At 40.4% G+C, this 18,063-nt stretch overlaps 1 protein-coding gene across 4 annotated transcripts in view; it reads left to right on the top strand.

Moving 5' to 3' along the window:
* AIG1 (androgen induced 1) overlaps positions 1-18,063 on the top strand; it is a 131,366-nt gene that overhangs the window by 105,836 nt on the left and 7,467 nt on the right. For 2 of the 4 annotated variants that reach the window (XM_042462413.1, XM_042462395.1), the window contains 2 exons: positions 8,116-8,231; positions 15,404-15,567. In XM_042462413.1, the coding sequence (XP_042318347.1) occupies positions 8,116-8,231; positions 15,404-15,567 (280 nt within the window). Of the gene's footprint in view, positions 1-8,115; positions 8,232-8,856; positions 9,013-15,403; positions 15,568-18,063 lie in introns of those variants that run through there. The other 2 variants (XM_042462422.1, XM_042462404.1) reach the window with 2 other exon arrangements.

The raw sequence follows: 18,063 nt of genomic DNA, 5'->3' as shown, positions 1-18,063 counted from the left end.
AATTTTCTACTTTTGAACAAGCACTGCCACTGCCCATAGTAACTGCATGGGGAAAGTGCCAGTGACTCTACCACAGCCTAACAAAATTTGTGAAGTGCAGCAACTTCTATATTTCTCCGCCCCCTGCTTTGTACTCTGATGAAATATTGCCATGACAAATAATGTTATCTCTGAAGCAATAATCTTTATACTTTGGCCTGAAGGGCTTTTTCCTGAAGAGATGTTTAAGAGAGGTTTGAACCAGGGCATTAGTCTGACACCCTTTGAGAAGCTTCATAAGGGACCTTGCACACAACACAGTTATAACACTATGATTCTACTTGAATTGCCATGGTTCTCCTGTGAAATCCTTGGATTGGCAGTTTTGTGAGGGGTATGTGAAATTCTCAGGGCCCAAATACACTAAATGCACCAAATCCTGACCGATCTTGCAAGATAAGCAGGGACAATCCTGATTAGTACTTGGATGGGAGACCACCAACAAATACCAGGTGCTATAGGCTATATTTCAGAGGAAGGAACTGGCAAAACCACCTGTGAGTTTTTTCTTGGCAAAGAAACCCTCTGAAATTCATGGGGTCACCATAAGTCGACAGATAATTTAAAACATACACACACACATTTAATATTCTCAGCCTGAGAGCTTCTATAGTGTCTCACCAAGCTACACACCCCACGATTCCATAGGACATATAATTTTGTAATGTGAAAGGACCGCTGGACTTAGTATCTTATTTATTTGGGGATTCATTGGATTTCTGTTTGTTTATTTATTTATTTATTTATTTATTCATTCATCTATTCATTAAAATGTTTATATCCTGCTCTATATCAAGGGAGCATAAAAATAAAATCAATATAAACATATTAAAGCAATTTTAAAGCAATATTAACCATGTTAACAAGATAAAAGAAATGTAAACAGTTAAAAAGGTTTTAAACTGTGTTTTCTAAATTTTCTAAGCTACATCAAAGCTCTAAACAGATTGTGTGTTGTGTTTTAGGAACTGCAAAAAAAACCAAGTAAACTGTTAGTTTCACATTATCTTCAATTTATTTTGCATGACGTTTCTTGTTATGTATGAATTTAAGTAGCAACCCTTTCATTCAAAAATAACCGAAATGAACACTTTATGTCTCAGAGCCTTTATTTAAACAGCCATATCTTTATTTGTGCTAGTGTAGTGCCTCCAAGAGGAAGACATCCCACAGTTGGGGTGTCACAGCTGAAAAGGCCCTCTCCCACATTCTCACACAGTGCACTGATCTCACCAGTGGGACACTGAGGAGATTTCTGTCTCATCTTTCTCCCAGAAATAAGACTCACGGCACAGTAATGTTAGGTTAAAGAACATAATCCCAAGCAGGCTAATTCCATTTATTTATTTATTTATGTTTCTTTTATCTTCTTTTTTAAAACTTAAATCGCAGTAACAAAGGTCCAGAATTGCTTGAAAAACTGGAAATAAAAATGAAATAAATTGAAAGACAAAGAAGGTGTCTAGGAACTTCAGCTGGTACAAAGAAAACAAAGAAGGCAGGAAAGTGTTGGACTGGTGATCAAGACCAAAGGTGAGGTAGGCAAGAATTATGATATGGGCATGGGAAGAGAAATAGGACAAGAAAGAGGAAAACAGTGACGTCCACAACTAGAAACAAAAGGAATCAAGTGCCAAAATAGATGTGAAGAATGAAAAATTGTACTACACTTTGATACCTGTTCTGCTTTGAGCAGCTATTTACCTTGTCGATCAGCCTGTTTGCTACCTGGCCACTTTATTGAGTCAGGAGAGGAAATAGTCCGGCATCTGTGTGGGGTCGTCACCTTCCCAAGGATCCAGGTCATTTACTGCTACTATTGATTGCTGTTGTTGGGATGCCTGTTTGAAAGGAATAACTAATTGAGTAGAGGACAGATTTCATCAGAAAAGAATGCTAAAAGTTGCTTATCACACAAGGGTTTTGCAAGTCATTATGCAGCACATGGGGCTGGTGTGAAAGACATTGTCATAGGCTGGCAGGAAATACTTTTGAAGGGTGGTTTGGTTTCTGTTAAGATCTTGATTTTGTAAATAATTCTGATACACTCATGGTCTCAAAATAGGAACGTAAGGTCATCTGGAGGGTTGATGACGTTTTGCAGAGGGAAGATCTTTTGTACTTTGTTGTTGTTTTTTTAAAAAAAGCTATATTAAAAATCGTACATTCTCCTTCTTTTAATAATACAGTCTACAGTCCACTGACATTTTGTTTGACTAAGATTAGCTAAGCATAAGTTAAATATGTACATTTCTGTTTAAAAATTTGATGCAGATTTAATTGTGTTAATTACATTTTTCTTTTGCATCCCTTAAGGTGTTTTTGCAAGTGATGGAAATACTCTTTTAATATCTCACACTGCACTTATCTGTGCTTACGAAGGAATGAATGTGTAGTTTAGCATGTAAAAGAGCTTCATTTTTAATCTGATTGACCAATTTAGAAAGTGGTTGTTGTGCTTACATTTAAACATCAGTGCAGTATTTATATCACCAGCAAAAAGTGTCTGGATTCAACCATTACCTTAATCCTTTTGCTGTAAAAATGACATTGACTATGCCATTTCCAGTAATGGCTTCTGTGAGTCTAAAGGAAGATATTGCAGAACATACAAAATGTGGGTGTTGATTTAGAAGAGAACTAGTATATATAACTTAATTTAGAGTTGGCTTTTAACATAATTAAGAATTCATACACTCTTTGGGAATGATAATGGCACATGCCGTAAATATCGACTTAATTATCTGCATCTGCAGTAGCTACACTCAATAACTCAAATATTTGGAGGCCTAAATTCATGAGCATACTGGCACTCCAGAGCCAGCATGATGAAATTTCCTTCCCTTCGTTGCCCCCTGCAGCTCTCTGTGCCATCAGGAAACAATCTCGGAGGACTTCCCAGTCTTGCTGAGCTGGTTTTAGAGGCACATTGGGCATTGTGGTAACCCCCCAGTTTCCTCTGGATTCTGCTCTTCTACTCATAGATATCCATCATTGGACACCGCATAAGGAAACAGAGAGCAGAATCCAAAATGCAAGAGATTATGAAATCCACTTACTGAATACTGGAAAGCGAATTGTAATGTAGAAATTAGCTTGTGTTCATGTTTTAGCTTTTTAATTATTCCTGATACAAAATTTTCAAATAGTAGAAGGCTGTTTTATGGTGTACTAGTCTTATAGCTGTATATTAATTAAGAAGTTTTTTTAGGAATGGACAGTTTTAACATCAAAATGGAGACATAGTTTAAAAAGTGATTTCTGCTTACTTATTTAATGTGTTCTGCCTTATCTGTGAGAAGCTGAGAATAGCATAGATTTTCTCCTCCTGCGTTGTATCCTAACAAGAGTCTTGTCAGCTAATTTAGGCTCAGAGATTATGCTATCCTAAACACACCCAGTGAGCTTCATGTCTGAGTAGGCCTGTAAACCTGGGTCTTCTGCCCTATTCTTGCCCTTTAACCATTGCACCAGATTGCTGCTATTCTTTGTGGATGTGCTTTGCTCAGCGTTTAGAAAAGTTACTTTTTTGATGTTTTCCAACCACATGGCCATGCTGTCTGGGGAATTTTGGGATTTATAATGCAAAAATTTTAACGTTTGTGTGACACAAATGAGGGAATTTGCTATATGATCAAATCCTCCCTGCTTTCCTTTCACTAGTAGGCAGAGACATTTTTATTCAAGCACCTTTTAATATACTGTATAATTATGTCAGGGAGGCTTTTATATGGGTTGTGTTCTCTAGTGCTGTTTTGTTTTGGGGGGGGGGTTGTATGTTTTATGTAATTTTATACTCTTTTCTGGGAAGAGGGGGGACATAGAAATGAAACTGAGGCACAGTACAGACCATCAAGGAAACGCCGGCCTTTTGTGCTGTGCAGCTTTGCCGTGGCAACCAGACCACATGGCACAACTGTGCACTAAAAATTCAGGCCCGGTACACACCGCCAGGAAGCAATGTCCTGGCAGCGATAGTAGGGCTCGGGAGCACGCACCAACCACATGCTCCCGAGCCCTAATACGTGCAGGCAGTGCCATTTTTGAGCAGCATCGCCAACACGAAGCACGCAATGATGTGTCTGAGCACCCACACATCTATTGCAGGAAGCGACATCGTACATCACAGCCCTTACGATACCACTTCCTGCAATAGACGTGTGGGCGCTCAGACACCCACACGTCATCATGATGTACCTTGTGTGGGTGGTGCCGCTCAAAAATGGCGCTGCCCGCACATATTATGGCTCGGGAGCGTGTGGTTGGTGCGTGCTCCCGAGCCCTACTATCGCCGCCAGGATGTTGCTTCCTGGAGGTGTGTACTGGGCCTGAATAAACAAAACAAAATAATATCTGATGTGCAGCATGATGTGTTCTTTGTAGAGCCATATTTTTTTGAAAAAACAGCTGCATAAAAACAGCGGAGAGCAAAAGGCTCTTCTACTATGGAACACTGTTTTAGATTTAGTGTATCCTCCATAGCCATAACTTTGCGGAAGAGAAGAGAATGCATTTTAAAAGGAAGTGTTACTAACTACCCACAAAGCATTAACCTTCTCTATTGATTTAAATTTGTATCTATGATTCCAAGCCATTGTCACAATGGCACTGGTCTTTCCTTAGATTATAGAATGTGAACACCCATGAACTATGCAATAATAATGAAGTGCTTGCGGGTACCTTAAAGTGCATCCTGTGTGTCGGTTAATGGTAATAATCCTCCATTATGTCCTGCTCCCAGAAGTTTCTGTCCCAGAGGGGATGAGCTTCACTCATGGATTCCCATTAACCAGATACCGTCTTTGGATATCATGCATTTCTGTTGCACATATAATATAAGAAGCAGTATGTATCTGAGGGAAACATAAGGGTTTTCTTCTTGATAGCAGGTTCAGCTTTTGAAAGTTCTACCAGTGAGTGGTAGCTCTGGAAGAATAAGTAGAGAGCACAATGCTAGCTGAGCCTATCGAATGTGTATTAACTATTGATGACTACCAGTTTCTGATACTGTATTTTTAGTGTTTATTAGGAAAATCTAAATGTTATAAGAAGGGCAAAGTATCCGTTTGTAGATATGTTGGAGGGGGATTCTCATCAGAATAAGAGAAATCCATCAGCAGTATGTAGGCAACATGTGACATTATGTCACTGTACTGTGAGTATTTCTGCCCCCACTACATATTGAGGTGAGAGCAGGAAAATGTACAATCCAGTTATATAATGTAACATGTTGTGTCTTGCTGCACATTGCAGGAAGTAAGGAAGGAACAAACATTGTAGGTCAGTGGCAGGGCATCAGCTTTGAATACATAAGATCCCAGATGCAATCCCTGACATGGCCAGGTAGGGCTGGAAAAACATCTGCTCAGAATCTCTGAGCCTTAGTTTTGACAGTATTGGGCTATATGGATCAATTGACTAATCTGTCATAAGGAGTCTTTCTGTGGTTATAAACACAGAGTAGGAACATAAATCCTTTATTATTATTATTATTATTATTATTATTATTATTATTATTATTCCTGCATCCAAGAATATCAACAATTTTCTCCTCTCTTGAATACAAGGATTTCTGTGCAGTTTTTGCAAACTATACAAACTTTGGCATTTGAATTGGTATATTTCTACTGTTTCTATAACCTTGTAAACGTGCACATATTGTGTAAATACATGTGTTTCCTATGCAGAAAAGCAATGTGATTCAGCAGGAAGCAGGGCATCTGGTGCAAAAATACTGCTGTTTATTCACAGGGTGTATTTTTGCACAAGCAAGTTTTCCCCAGTGAAGTCCCAAAGTGCAAAGAATCTTATGATTGTTCTCTTTATCCTCCACAGAAGTTTGTTGAATATCAGGGGTCAGGCAGACATGCAGCTTGAAGTGACCTCTGGCCGCTCCAGCTGCAGTCAGCTTCTGATCAGCCTGGAACCACAGCAACAGGATGCTGCGGTCCCAAAGCCAGCCACTGCTACAGTCAACTGGCGAGGAGTGTCTTTTTGCTGTCCTTTTCCGGCCGTCTTCAGGCTGCCTTGGGCAGCCCCAGATCAGCTTCCAGCCAATCCTGGGGTGTACTTCATCTGCATGCCATGCCCCCAAAGCAGTTTGAAGCCAGTGCTTTTTGCCCATGTATTTCAGACCCCAGAAACCCCTTTTCATTGAGAATGTGCATATCAACAAGTATCATATTCTTAACCTAGAGTGGAATGTAAGCATCTACATCCTTTTCAACAGCCAGTTTGTCTCTTTACATGCAGTATTTTTTCCAGTAAGTCTGTCCCTACTGGTTTATTATTCACTTAATATACTTGGATTTATACTGCTTTTGGTTCCATTGTATTAGCAGGACTAGATTCACTTAACTGCTAAGACTATTCCTTCATACAAACTGTGGATCTTACTGTAAAGTTCACTATACCACTTAGCTCATGACAGAAATGAATTGCCATGCAGTAATGCAACTATGTGAGTTTAGAATAAAAACATATTCTGTTCTTAGGTATTCTTTATTAACTATTCAGTGCTGCCTTGATAACTTTGCAGTGTTAGAGACAGCTCATTTGAGATGTGATGTTGGAGAAGAGTCCTGAGGATACCATGAACAGAAAGAAAAACAAATGGATCCTTGAGTGATTCAGGCCAGAAATACCACTGGAGGCCAAGATGATTAAATTGAGGCTGTTGTACCTTGGCCACATCATGAGAAGACATGACTCATTGGAAAAAATAATAATGCTGGGAAAGGTGGAGGGCAGAAGACGGAGAGGTAGACCACACACCAGATGGCTAGACTCGATTACAGCAGAAACAGGCATGAGTCTGCAGGAAATGAGTAGAACAGTGGAGGAGAGGAGCCATACTTGGAGATGTCTCATCTACTGAGTCACCATGAGTCAAAGTTGGCTCGAGGGCAGCTAACAACAACAGCAACATGAGTTTGCAAGTCTTCGTAATTAGAAATAATCATGAAAGCCTCTAGAAAGACAATCACACAGGCTGTAACTGCACTGCAGAAATAATCCAGTTTGACACCATTTTAACTGCCATGGCTCAGTGCTGTGGAATTCTGGGAATTGTAGTTTGTTGTGGGACCAGTGCTCTCTGACAGAGAGGGCTAAATGTCTCACAAACTATAGTTCCAAAAATTCCATAGCATTGAGTCATGGCAGTTCAAGCGATGTTAGTATGGATTATTTCTGCAATGCACATATAACCACATACTTTATAAGAGCTTAACACTACAAAATAAGAGTCTGGCAGGAATTGTGGTCCTTTAACATTTGTCATCTGACAGACTGATTGCTTCAATCTTACTGAGAATAGAAATGAAGCAACCCTTTCCTTTGCAGGCTTTCACTGTGCTTGAACTTCTCTAGTATAGTAAAACAAAAAAACAAAAAAAAATTAGATGTGATCCTCCTCAGAGTGCTGAGGATCCCATGGACAGCCAAAAGGATAAACAAACAAACAAACAAAGATCATGCCGGAAACCTCCCTGGAAGCCAAGTTGACCAAACCGAGGCTGTCATACTTCAGACACATCATGAAAAGGGAAGACTCATTGGAAAAGACAATAATGATGGGGAAGGTGGAGGGAAGAGAGGAAGGCCACATGCTAGGTGGATGGATTCCATTAAGGAGGTCACGGCTATGAGTTTACAGGACCTAAGCAGGGCAGTAGAGGACAGAAGGTCTTGAAGATGTCTCATCCATAGGGTTGCCATGGGTTGAGATCGACTCGAGGGCAGTTAACAACAAATGATCCTCCCCTAAGTTAAGCACTTTCAAAACTGCAGTTTTAAAGATTAGGCAAGGAATATGGCTTATTGGCTTATTGAACACAGTGAAACTTACTTCTGAGTAATCATCACAGAATTATGTTGTTACGCCCAATCAATCTCTCCTCAGTATTGAAATCAAAGTGATAACAGTGCTTAAGTTTAACTATATAGTGCACATTTTATGCAAATGTCTTAGAAAAAAGGCAACTGTAATTTTTCTCTTAAAAATCTTTTGAAAAATGCTTGTATGAAGCATTGTATGAAATATTTTTCTACATTTTTGTTTTGTTTTCATTCTAGCATACAACCGTTTTGCCTTTTATATTAATTGAGATGAGAACAACGCATCATGAATATCCCAGCAAGACATATGGATTGGTTGCTGTGAGCACCTTTTCTGTTGGCTACATATTATGGTAAGGAATAATTTTTACATTATGACACTGAATCACCTATTTCAATGTGGCCTTGATTACTGCTATACAGTATTGTCCGCTTTGTCTTGTTTTTTGAGATGTTTGCATTTCTAGAAACAAATATGCTAGCTATGCTACATGAGGAATTTGTCAGAAACTTCCACTGTATTTTTTATATATATTGTGGGAGTTTCCCCTGGGATACTGAACTGTTATTTAGGAATGTCTCTCTCTCTCTTTTAAAAATGAACATATTTAATGGCGAGAATTCTGTTCTTCCTGTCAATGCTTACTCAAAAGAAAGTCAATACGGTAGAAGGTTCTGGACTGCAGCTCATATTTTCTGGATTCTAGAGCACTGATAGTTCAAGATGCTTGTTTAGATGTACAAATATGGGGTGGAGTAAGTTAGCAATAAAGATTGCCTTTTCGTTGTGTCATCTTGTCCTATGTGACATGGACAATATCCAGAGGAAAGTTGAATTCCTTACATAGTTGGGAAAAGCTGGTACTGATTGTATCTCAGTAAACTTACCCTTAGGAAAAGGAAAACAGAGAAAGCAAAGGTAGTTTATATTTTCTGTGATCATTATAAATATGAAACATCTTGTACATTTAATTTCAGGCATGCTTACCTCAACCGGAGGATCAGACCTGAGTTTTTCTTTCCTTCGAGGCATACTTAGCACTAAACTGTCTACTTTCCTCTGAAGCTTGCAAATGGTAGGGACTCAGCAAAGTGGCTCTGGCTTTGCACTCTAAAGTGTGCCTTAATGCATGTTCCCGTGTGCTTATCTAATAATGAGGTTGGACAGGAATTGCATTGTTGAAGGCATTCATTAGAGTTAATAACAAGTAATCTTGTATGGAAGCTTTATGCTTAAGGTTGATCAGCCCATTATTGTGCACTATTGAGTTAGCATGTATTCAAGGAGAATGAACTCCCCCACAAAGGCCATCAGGTAATGTTTCCATGGTAGCACTGCTACTTTTCCTACTCACATTTGTAACAGAGACAATGCAGAAATACTGTACTCATAATGCCACAACTCTAGAGTGGGAAAGGATAACATGAGTAGTGTAGTAAGCAAAATTGAGTTCTGTACTTTAAATAAGGTCAGCCTATCTAGTCATAGGTGGTTCTGAACTCTATCCTTGAAGGAGCACTTATGCTGAGTTGTTCGTTCCCTACTGAAATCTAGTAATGCCTTTCCATTTACTTGTATTCTAGGGTCATATATGCAAAATGTAAGTGAAAACCACAAATTTAAATTCATTGTGCTGAAAATGTTGGTAAAGAAAAATCTAAATGATGTAGTGTACAATTTTGACCTAGAGATCATTACCAGCTTGGCCCCAGGACCAAATCTGTAGGCAAAGATGCAAGGAATAGCAGCTGTGGCAATAGAATCTGCTGGTAATCTCTCAGAGGAATGGTCTCTCATGACACTTCCTCAACAAATTAGTTGTTGCACAAAGGTGATTTGTTTGGCCAGCAAAGCATATAATACACATGCCAATTATTGTATATACTTGACTAAAAGTTGTCCTCATGTATACATCAAGGGCAAGTTTTGGGGGCAAAATTAAGGATTTTTATATGATCTGTGGATAAGTTGAGGGTAAAACTGAGGGACACATGACCATGGATTTAAAGGATGAAGCAAAGAAAATAATGCCAAACTTTTAAAATTCCAGCAGACATAACTATTTGTGCTCACACTAAAGTCTGAATTGATGAGAGAGGAGAGGAGAGTCTGTGCTTTCAGGACTGATTACACTCTTGCCTTTCAACAGGCAATTTCCTTTTCCTTCCCTAGTGAAAGGTTCCTTTCCCCATGGGGGATTGTATGGGAGAAGGAGATACTATGAATAACCCGGACCCAAACCATATAGGGCTTTAAAAGTAATAACCTACACTTTGTACTTTGCCCAGAAATGAATTGGCAATCAGTGGAGTGATTTCAAGATTGGTGTAATGTGATCACTCCTGGATGTACCCATAATCAGTCTGGCTGCTATATTCTGAACCAGTTGGAGTTTCCAGACTTGGTACAAAAGTAGCCCAGTAATATGATTATATATACAGTATGTATTAAGTTATGAATGCCATTCACTGGCATAATGGAGGAGTTAAGGATACATTTCCACATTTTATCATTTAAATATTCTGAGTAAATGTTGCTAGAACACTTACTTGCTCTTTAACAGTCCCATCTTAAACATATAAGCTACAACATAAGTTCCACTGATTTATAGTACACTTATTTCCTAATAAATGTGTCTAGGACTGAAGATTTGGTTCACTAGAGTACAGTTAAGTGAATAATTAATTCTTCCAGGTTTTTTCCCAGGATGGAAATGTTCAAAGTCATTTTCAAAAGTAGATCACTGATAAAAGAATAGAACATAGGAAACTGCCTGATACTAATTCAGCCTGTCTAGCTCAGTTTTTGCTAGTATGGCTTGCAATGTTCACTGGTGAGACCTGTCCCATCTCCTGTTCCTTTATTAAATATTTTAAGGGAATGCAAGCCATATGGCTGTTTATGGATAATCTTTATGCAATCAACTTATGTGTTCCTTCAGGGATAAAGTTCAGAGCCTCCAACCTGTGATCTTCCTTGGTGGAGCTGCAGTGGAATGTATTTTTTTCATTTGCAGAAGGGTTGTTATGTGATCAGGTCAGTGCATGCCGAATAAACAATTGTGTTTGCATAAAAGCTTTGCCAGCTTGGATATTCTATATTAATGGCAGAGATTAAAGTGAGAATATGGGAAGGGGAATAGACAGCATGAGAGGAGGAGCAGCCAAGGGAGCAGCCACTGCAACATTAATAAGAAGGGCAGATACAGAGTCAGGAATCAGAGCTATCAGCAAAGGAGAGGAGAGAGCCACAGATTGTTGGTTGTCCATAAACTGCCCCACACCTCAAATAGTCTGGATAGCCTTGGCAACAGGCCCCCTGGGCTGAAAATGCTACTGCTTAATGCCAGGTCAGTAAACAGAAAAACACCCACAATCCAGGAACTCAGATGAGTATGGCGACCTATCTTGTATTACGAAAACCTGGCTGGATGAAGCTGTCTGGGGGTTCACTTCTCCCAGCTTTGTCCACCTAGGTTCTCCATGGAGCAGTAGGCAACACTTGGGAGAAGGGGAGGAAGAGTGGCAGTGATTCCATGTCCCTCACCAGGTGCTCGGTCTCATAGTTTGCTGTGTTTGAATGTACTTAAGGTATACTTAAAGGTGGGTGGCTGGGACAGAATAGGGATTGTGTTACTGCCCATCCTGCTACTCAATAGTCTAGTTGTGCTGGGGACTTCAACATCTCTGCAGAGACCTTTCTATCAGGAGCAGCTCAGGACTTCGTGTCCTCCATGACAGCCATGGGTCTGTCCCAACTAATATCTGGTGCCACACATGCTACAGGTTACAGAATAGGGATTGTGTTACTGCCCATCCCACAGCTCAACAGTCTCCCTTCCTGATCTGGCTGAATTGGCCTCAGCAGTTATGTTGGAGTCCCCTCAGCTAGTTGTGCTGGGGACTTCAACATCCATGCAGAGACCTTTCTATCAGGAGCAACTCAGGATTTTATGTCCTCCATTACAGCTACACATGCTGCAGAATTTTTTTCCACAGGCCTTCACATCTCTATGCAGGACACACGCTGGATTTAGTTTTCTACACAAGGTTGGGTGATGGTGATCTGAGCTTAAAGAAACTTTCTGCAGTTCTATTGTCATAGAACTACATGGTGGAATTTAGACTCACAGGAACTCAGAGCCTCTGCAGGGATGGAGTGGCTGATTAAGATGGTCTGCCTCAAGAAACTTATAGATCTAGATTGATTCCTGATGGTTCTTGGGGAGTTTCATATTGCCTTGCTGAGTGAACATGTCAAAGTCTTGATTGATCTCTGGAATAGGGAAATGACTAGGATGGTGGAGAGGTTTGCTCCTAAGTATTTCCTCCAGTGGTTCGCTGGGGGGCTAGTAGTGATGAAGCAAGCAGGATGGACCCTAAAGTGATAATGGTATAAGACTTGGAGTGAGTCCAAGCGAACATAGACTAGAGCTCATTATAAAGCCTATGTCATGGCAGTGGTGGCAATGAAGAAATCTTTCTTCACTGCCACTATTGCATTTGCACAGCCCTTTTACATTCTCCTGCAAGAGCATTTGGCAGCCCCCTATAAAGAATTTGCATAGCACTTTGCTGATAAAATTGCTCAGATCCACTCTGACTTGGATACGGGAGTTGATAGAGGCAAATGCAGGTGGAAGCCAAACTTCCAGATCATTTTGTGTTTAAAAAACAAGCTTTTCCTGAGCTTACAACATCCCAGAGAAGGCCCCAAATGTGTCACAATTGCCTCCTACACAGGGAGGCATTTGAGAGGGGAAAAAAACAATAGTTTTGGATGGGAAGGAGGGGTAGGCCTGCAGGATCCCATGGGAAGCAATATAACCTCCAAGCAGTTGCCCAGTCATAGAAATGAGGGGAGAAAAAAGGAGAAGGAGAGAGAGAAAAGAAATAAAAGACATTTAGCCAGGAGCTGGGGGCAGGAGGAAGAGCACAAAAAAGAGAGGAACAAGGGGGAGATAGGCAGCAATGGCGGAGACAGAAAAAGAATGAGAGCAAGAGAAAGAAGGAAAAGAGAAGGCACTTACTCAGGAGGCATAGCACTGAGAAAGAAGAAGAAAAAGGACAAGAAAGAAAGAGAAGTGAAATTAAGAATTAAAAGAAAAAGGAATCAATGCTTAGGCAGAGGTGAAAAAGAAAGACATTTATCTAACACTTTTTGTTAACAGTGATGCAATCCATATGCATCTCAGACTGAGGCACTATGCAGACCGCCCTGAAGGGGCATCTTGCAGCCACCTGCATCTTGCCCAGATCGGGGACACGGCAACCTCACACCACAGGCCCGATCTGGCCTTTCCAGAGCGCAAAAAGGAGACACAAAAAGCAGTTCCATTATGCGCCATGGAAAGGGTGCAATAGCCATGGCGCCATGGCTTTAAGGCACTCTTGTGGTGCTGTGTCATGTAAACGCAGCGCTAGAGGAGTGCCGTGATGCCGCACACCATGTGAAGCTAAATGTGGCGTCACACTGCCATGGAGGTGGAGTCAAGACGTGTGTCGTATGGACGCCATATCCTAACACCATCCGTAGGCCAGCCTTTGTGGCCGGTCTAGCCACTAAGATAGGAAATACGTAGTATTGCAGCTTCAACCATTCACCATAGTGTGAGGAAGGTGGAAACATTCAAGCATTTAGGGTAAGGTGAGGAAGGTGGGAACAGAAGTGGGAAAATTAACAATAATGGACAAAAATCACAAAACAGCAATCCTATGGTACTATATTCAGCAACTCCTAAGGTACCAAATAATAAGGGAGCTCATTATTCCCTGTGCTGACTACACCCTCCCAGTGAGGTCTGGTGCTTGGTATAGTCTGAAATACTTACAAGAGAGAAAGGACATTCAGGTCAGTGGGACTTACTCATAGGTAAGTGCATAAAAGATTGCAGCTAAATCTCTTAATCTTCAAGGTGCCACACTGTTTCCTTCTCTTATCAATGAAATATTTAGATCATGATGACTGTTTCTATTATTCATGCTCATTTGCCTCCAGGCATCATAGTCATAAATAAATTAACTTTCCTTTAACCACACTGATGGTAGAATCTCCTGTTCTTACATAAGACATCAATAATTTGAAAGTGAGAGTGTTAAAATTTAGGGGACAGGAAATGGCTGAGCACTGATCTTCATCTTCATATGAGGAATGTACGTTTTTGTTTTGTTTTTTGGGTTTTATTTTTTTATTAAGAGGTTGTTCTTTTTATTATAAACTACAGATGGATTTACATAGGAGGCTGCCTTATATTGAGTCAGACCAGTGGTCTACCTGGTCCACCAGTTTCGTCAACTGACTGGCAACAGCTTTCCAGGATTATTCCTGCTGTTCCCTGGTAGTCTCCCATCCACGTATTCACAAAGCCTGACACTAAATATTTGGTGTGAGCAGGATGATTAGTGGAGTAATTAGTAGAGCACATCTGGAGGAACCAGTTTGAGAAAGGAAACACGCAGGCAGTACCTGGAGATTTCAGATATTATCTTCTTCCCTCTGACTCTCCCCATCTGCTCATGTAAATCACACAAAAACCTGCTCTGACGTGTATATTTCCTTCAGTTAGGCTTGTGGTTACAAGAATCAAGACTTTCTCTGTTGTGGCATCTTCGTGGCTGCATCAATAGAAGTATAGTGTCTAGATCAAGGGAAGTGATAGTGCCACTATATTCTGCTCTGGTCAGGCCCCACCTGGAATATTGTGTCCAGTTCTGGGCGCCACAATTCAAAAAGGACATTGAGAAACTGGAGCGTGTCCAAAGGAGGGCGACTAAAATGGTGAAGGGTCTGGAAACCTTGCCCTATGAGAAACGCCTTAGGGAGCTGGGGATGATTAGCCTGGAGAAAAGAAGGTTAAGAGGTGATATGATAGCTCTGTTTAAATATTTGAAGGGATGTCATATTGAGGAGGGAGCAAGCTTGTTTTCTGCTGCTTCAGAGACTAGGACCCGGAGCAATGGATGCAAGCTGCAGGAAAAGAGATTCCATCTCAACATTAGGAGGAACTTCCTGACAGTAAGGGCTGTTCAACAGTGGAACACACATCCTCGGAGTGTAGTGGAGTCTCCCTCCTTGGAGGTCTTCAAACGGAGGCTGGATGGCCATCTGTCAGGGATGCTTTGATTTGGATTTCCTGCATGGCAGGGGGTTGGACTGGATGGCCCTTGTGGTCTCTTCCAACTCTATGATTCTATGATTCTATGGAATCCTCTTCCTAGGGAGTCCTACTTTGTTCAGTATCAGAAGCATAAAACAACCTTTGTGACTGAAACAGCCAAGGAAATTTATTAGTACACCACAATTTCTAATGCTGGTCTCTGAACTCGACATATATTTTTAATGATACGGTTAAAATATTGTTATAACTAAGCTGAACCAACACCTTATCTAGGAATAAACTTTATGGAACTGAGGGATTTAATTTTGAGTAGACATATATACAAGTGTACTGTTGAGAGATAGATCAGTATTATAGTGTAACCTATTGTCTGAATACTTTCTGTTTCTGTCTCTATTTTGTATTAGGATCTGTTGGATTTATCATGTCACAGGTGTTTGGGTATACCCTCTCCTAGATTACCTTGGTTCTGGGGCTAAAATTGTCTTCTTTGCAATCGTAACTGCAATAATTAACATCTTGTACTTGCTGGGTGAGATACTAAACAATAGCATCTGGGATACACATAAATGTAAGTACTGCTTTGAGAAATACTCATGTGAGTATAAAGTAAGATCTGTTTCATATGTTCATATTGGCACTGTTAAGACCTCAGAGAATGGCTACACCATACCTTTTTGTTGGGTTTCACATACTGGTTGTTTCACATAATAGTACTACAATAGAGAAAACATTATTTTCCAACTGCTTTAATATATTTAGCGTTCAATATTTTCATGTTGCTGCTTTTTCATCCTCACAAAAATGATGGATTGAAGTCAGTACATGAGGTTGCAGGAAAACTTCAATACCAAAAGTGATTTTGTGTAGAAGTGGCTTATATTTGGGTATAGGTGATCATTTCAGTCTCATTTTTACATTCATTTGAAATCTCTCCCCAACCTCCATCACCCAAAATGGTCTGGAAATGACCAGCAAGGAAAGGTGAAGGGGGAAGGTAATAAATTTGAGGAAGCAGAGACAGACGTCACCTGCCTGTCATGCTGAATGTGTGGATGGGCCTAAAGGCCTTCCTGTGACTTCTGCACTTCTCTTGGTGTGGATTGGACAGCCTCTATGCCTTCTTTTTCTTGCTACTAGATGGAGGCTCATGCTGTGTTCATACCAAGGATGACTAAATATTATGGGAGCTGGAGTGGAAAAAGTACTCCCCTCGTGAATGTTCAAATTAAGGTGTGGTTTGTACAAGGGTCTTAGCTATACTTTTCACTTATTTATGATAGAATCATAGAATCCTACAATCATAGAGTTGAAAGAGGCCACAAGGGCCATCCAGTCAAACCCCCCGCCATGCAGGAACTCTCAATCAAAGCATCCCTGACAGATGGCCATCCAGCCTCTGTTTGAAGACTTCCAGGGAAGGAGACTCCACCACCCTCCAAGGGAGTGTATTCCACTGTGGAACAGACCTTGCTGTAAGTTCCTCCTAATGTTGAGGTGGAATCTCTTTTCTTTGAACTTGTACACCACTCCAAAATAACATTTTAAAAAATCACTGGGCAGCATAGAATAAAAAAATAAAAAATAATCTGCTATGCAATCCAGTAGCCTCAGGACAATATCCCAGAGTCAAGAAAGACTTTGGATCTTTCCAGTCTCTAGTCAAGGCTCCAGCTTGTAAGTTTCAACAAAACCGAAGTAGAGGTGTTTTTAAGCAAGGGAAAGGACCCAAAGTACTTTGCTCCCCCTTCCCAGTAGAGTTCAGCCAGGTATGGGATGCTCTGGAGAGCTTGATACACAAAAGCAATGGACAAAGAACCTAGGCAGGAATCTGTTTGACACTTTTGGCTGTTGAAACTGGGTGCTTCTAGTGGACCTGTTTTTTCTGACATTACATAAGAAGTTATTTAATGTTCAGTGCAACAGTTTCACTGGGTAGTGCTGTCAGCGCTGTAGTGCACCCTGGTGTTTGTCCCTCCCTACCCAACACCAGCTACCCCACGGATGCACGAAGACCAACACTCAGTGTGGACACAGAGGTGCACCAGATGTCAAAGTGTCATTGGGCCAGCTTCCTTTGTCCTCCACAGGTGCTAAAATACGTTGTTGAAATTTTATGCTCCACCACCTTAAAAAACAATCTTGGCCCTAAAAACCAAAAACAGGAATTTAAGACTTGAAATCATGTATTTCATTATTAGTTTTGTATTTCTCTTGACTCATTGTTGGTTTACCTATATATAATTAAATGTATTACATCTTTTGCATACCTTCCATCAGCATGGTGTGTGTGTGTGTGTGTGTATATATATATATATATATATATATATACAATTGTTTTATTATTTTGTTTTTTATATTTCTGTCTTTGGCTTTTTGAATTACAGTGTTACCCCGGGTTACGAAAATAATTCATTCCGCCGCCGCTTTCGTAACCCGAAAGGCTTTCGCAAGCCGAAACCCCATAGGCGCTAATGGGGAAAAGCCGCGATTTGGTGCGAAAAAGCGCCGAAAAGCACCAAAAAATTTTTCGTAACCCGAAATAACCTTCGTAACCCGGAACAGTTTTTTTCAATTGGATTTTTTCGTAACCCGGAAATTTCGTAAGGCGGCGCATTCGTATCCCGGGGTAACACTGTATTTTCATATTCATTTTGTGTTTCTATTGAGGAGGGACCTCTTACTCTTTTAGATCCCACTTGGGAGGAAGGTGGAATATAAATCAAATCAGTCAGTCTACAGGTAGGATTTGTTCAGAGCAGCATAAAATACTACACCAAAAATCTTAGTAACCATAGAATTATAAGTACAGACTGAAATCCCATTGGAGAGTTACAAATGTGTAACCATTGTAGTTACATGGATATGCAGTGACTCCTGACCTCAGGCTAGGGCATCTAAAAAAATTAAGTTTAGATAGATATATATTTGAGAAAATATTTCAATTAGCTTGTTCCCATTTTGTTTAAAACTTTAAAAAGTAAAATTACAAATTTGGTCCTAAAATTAATGCAGCTGACACAGAGCACAGGCCTAGTGTGCTAAAACAGCCCAGTTAGTGGTCTTA

This window comes from Sceloporus undulatus, chromosome 1, assembly GCF_019175285.1.
Source record: "Sceloporus undulatus isolate JIND9_A2432 ecotype Alabama chromosome 1, SceUnd_v1.1, whole genome shotgun sequence".
In the NCBI taxonomy this organism is placed as follows: domain Eukaryota; kingdom Metazoa; phylum Chordata; class Lepidosauria; order Squamata; family Phrynosomatidae; genus Sceloporus; species Sceloporus undulatus.
This window is presented reverse-complemented; position numbering and strand designations above follow the sequence as displayed.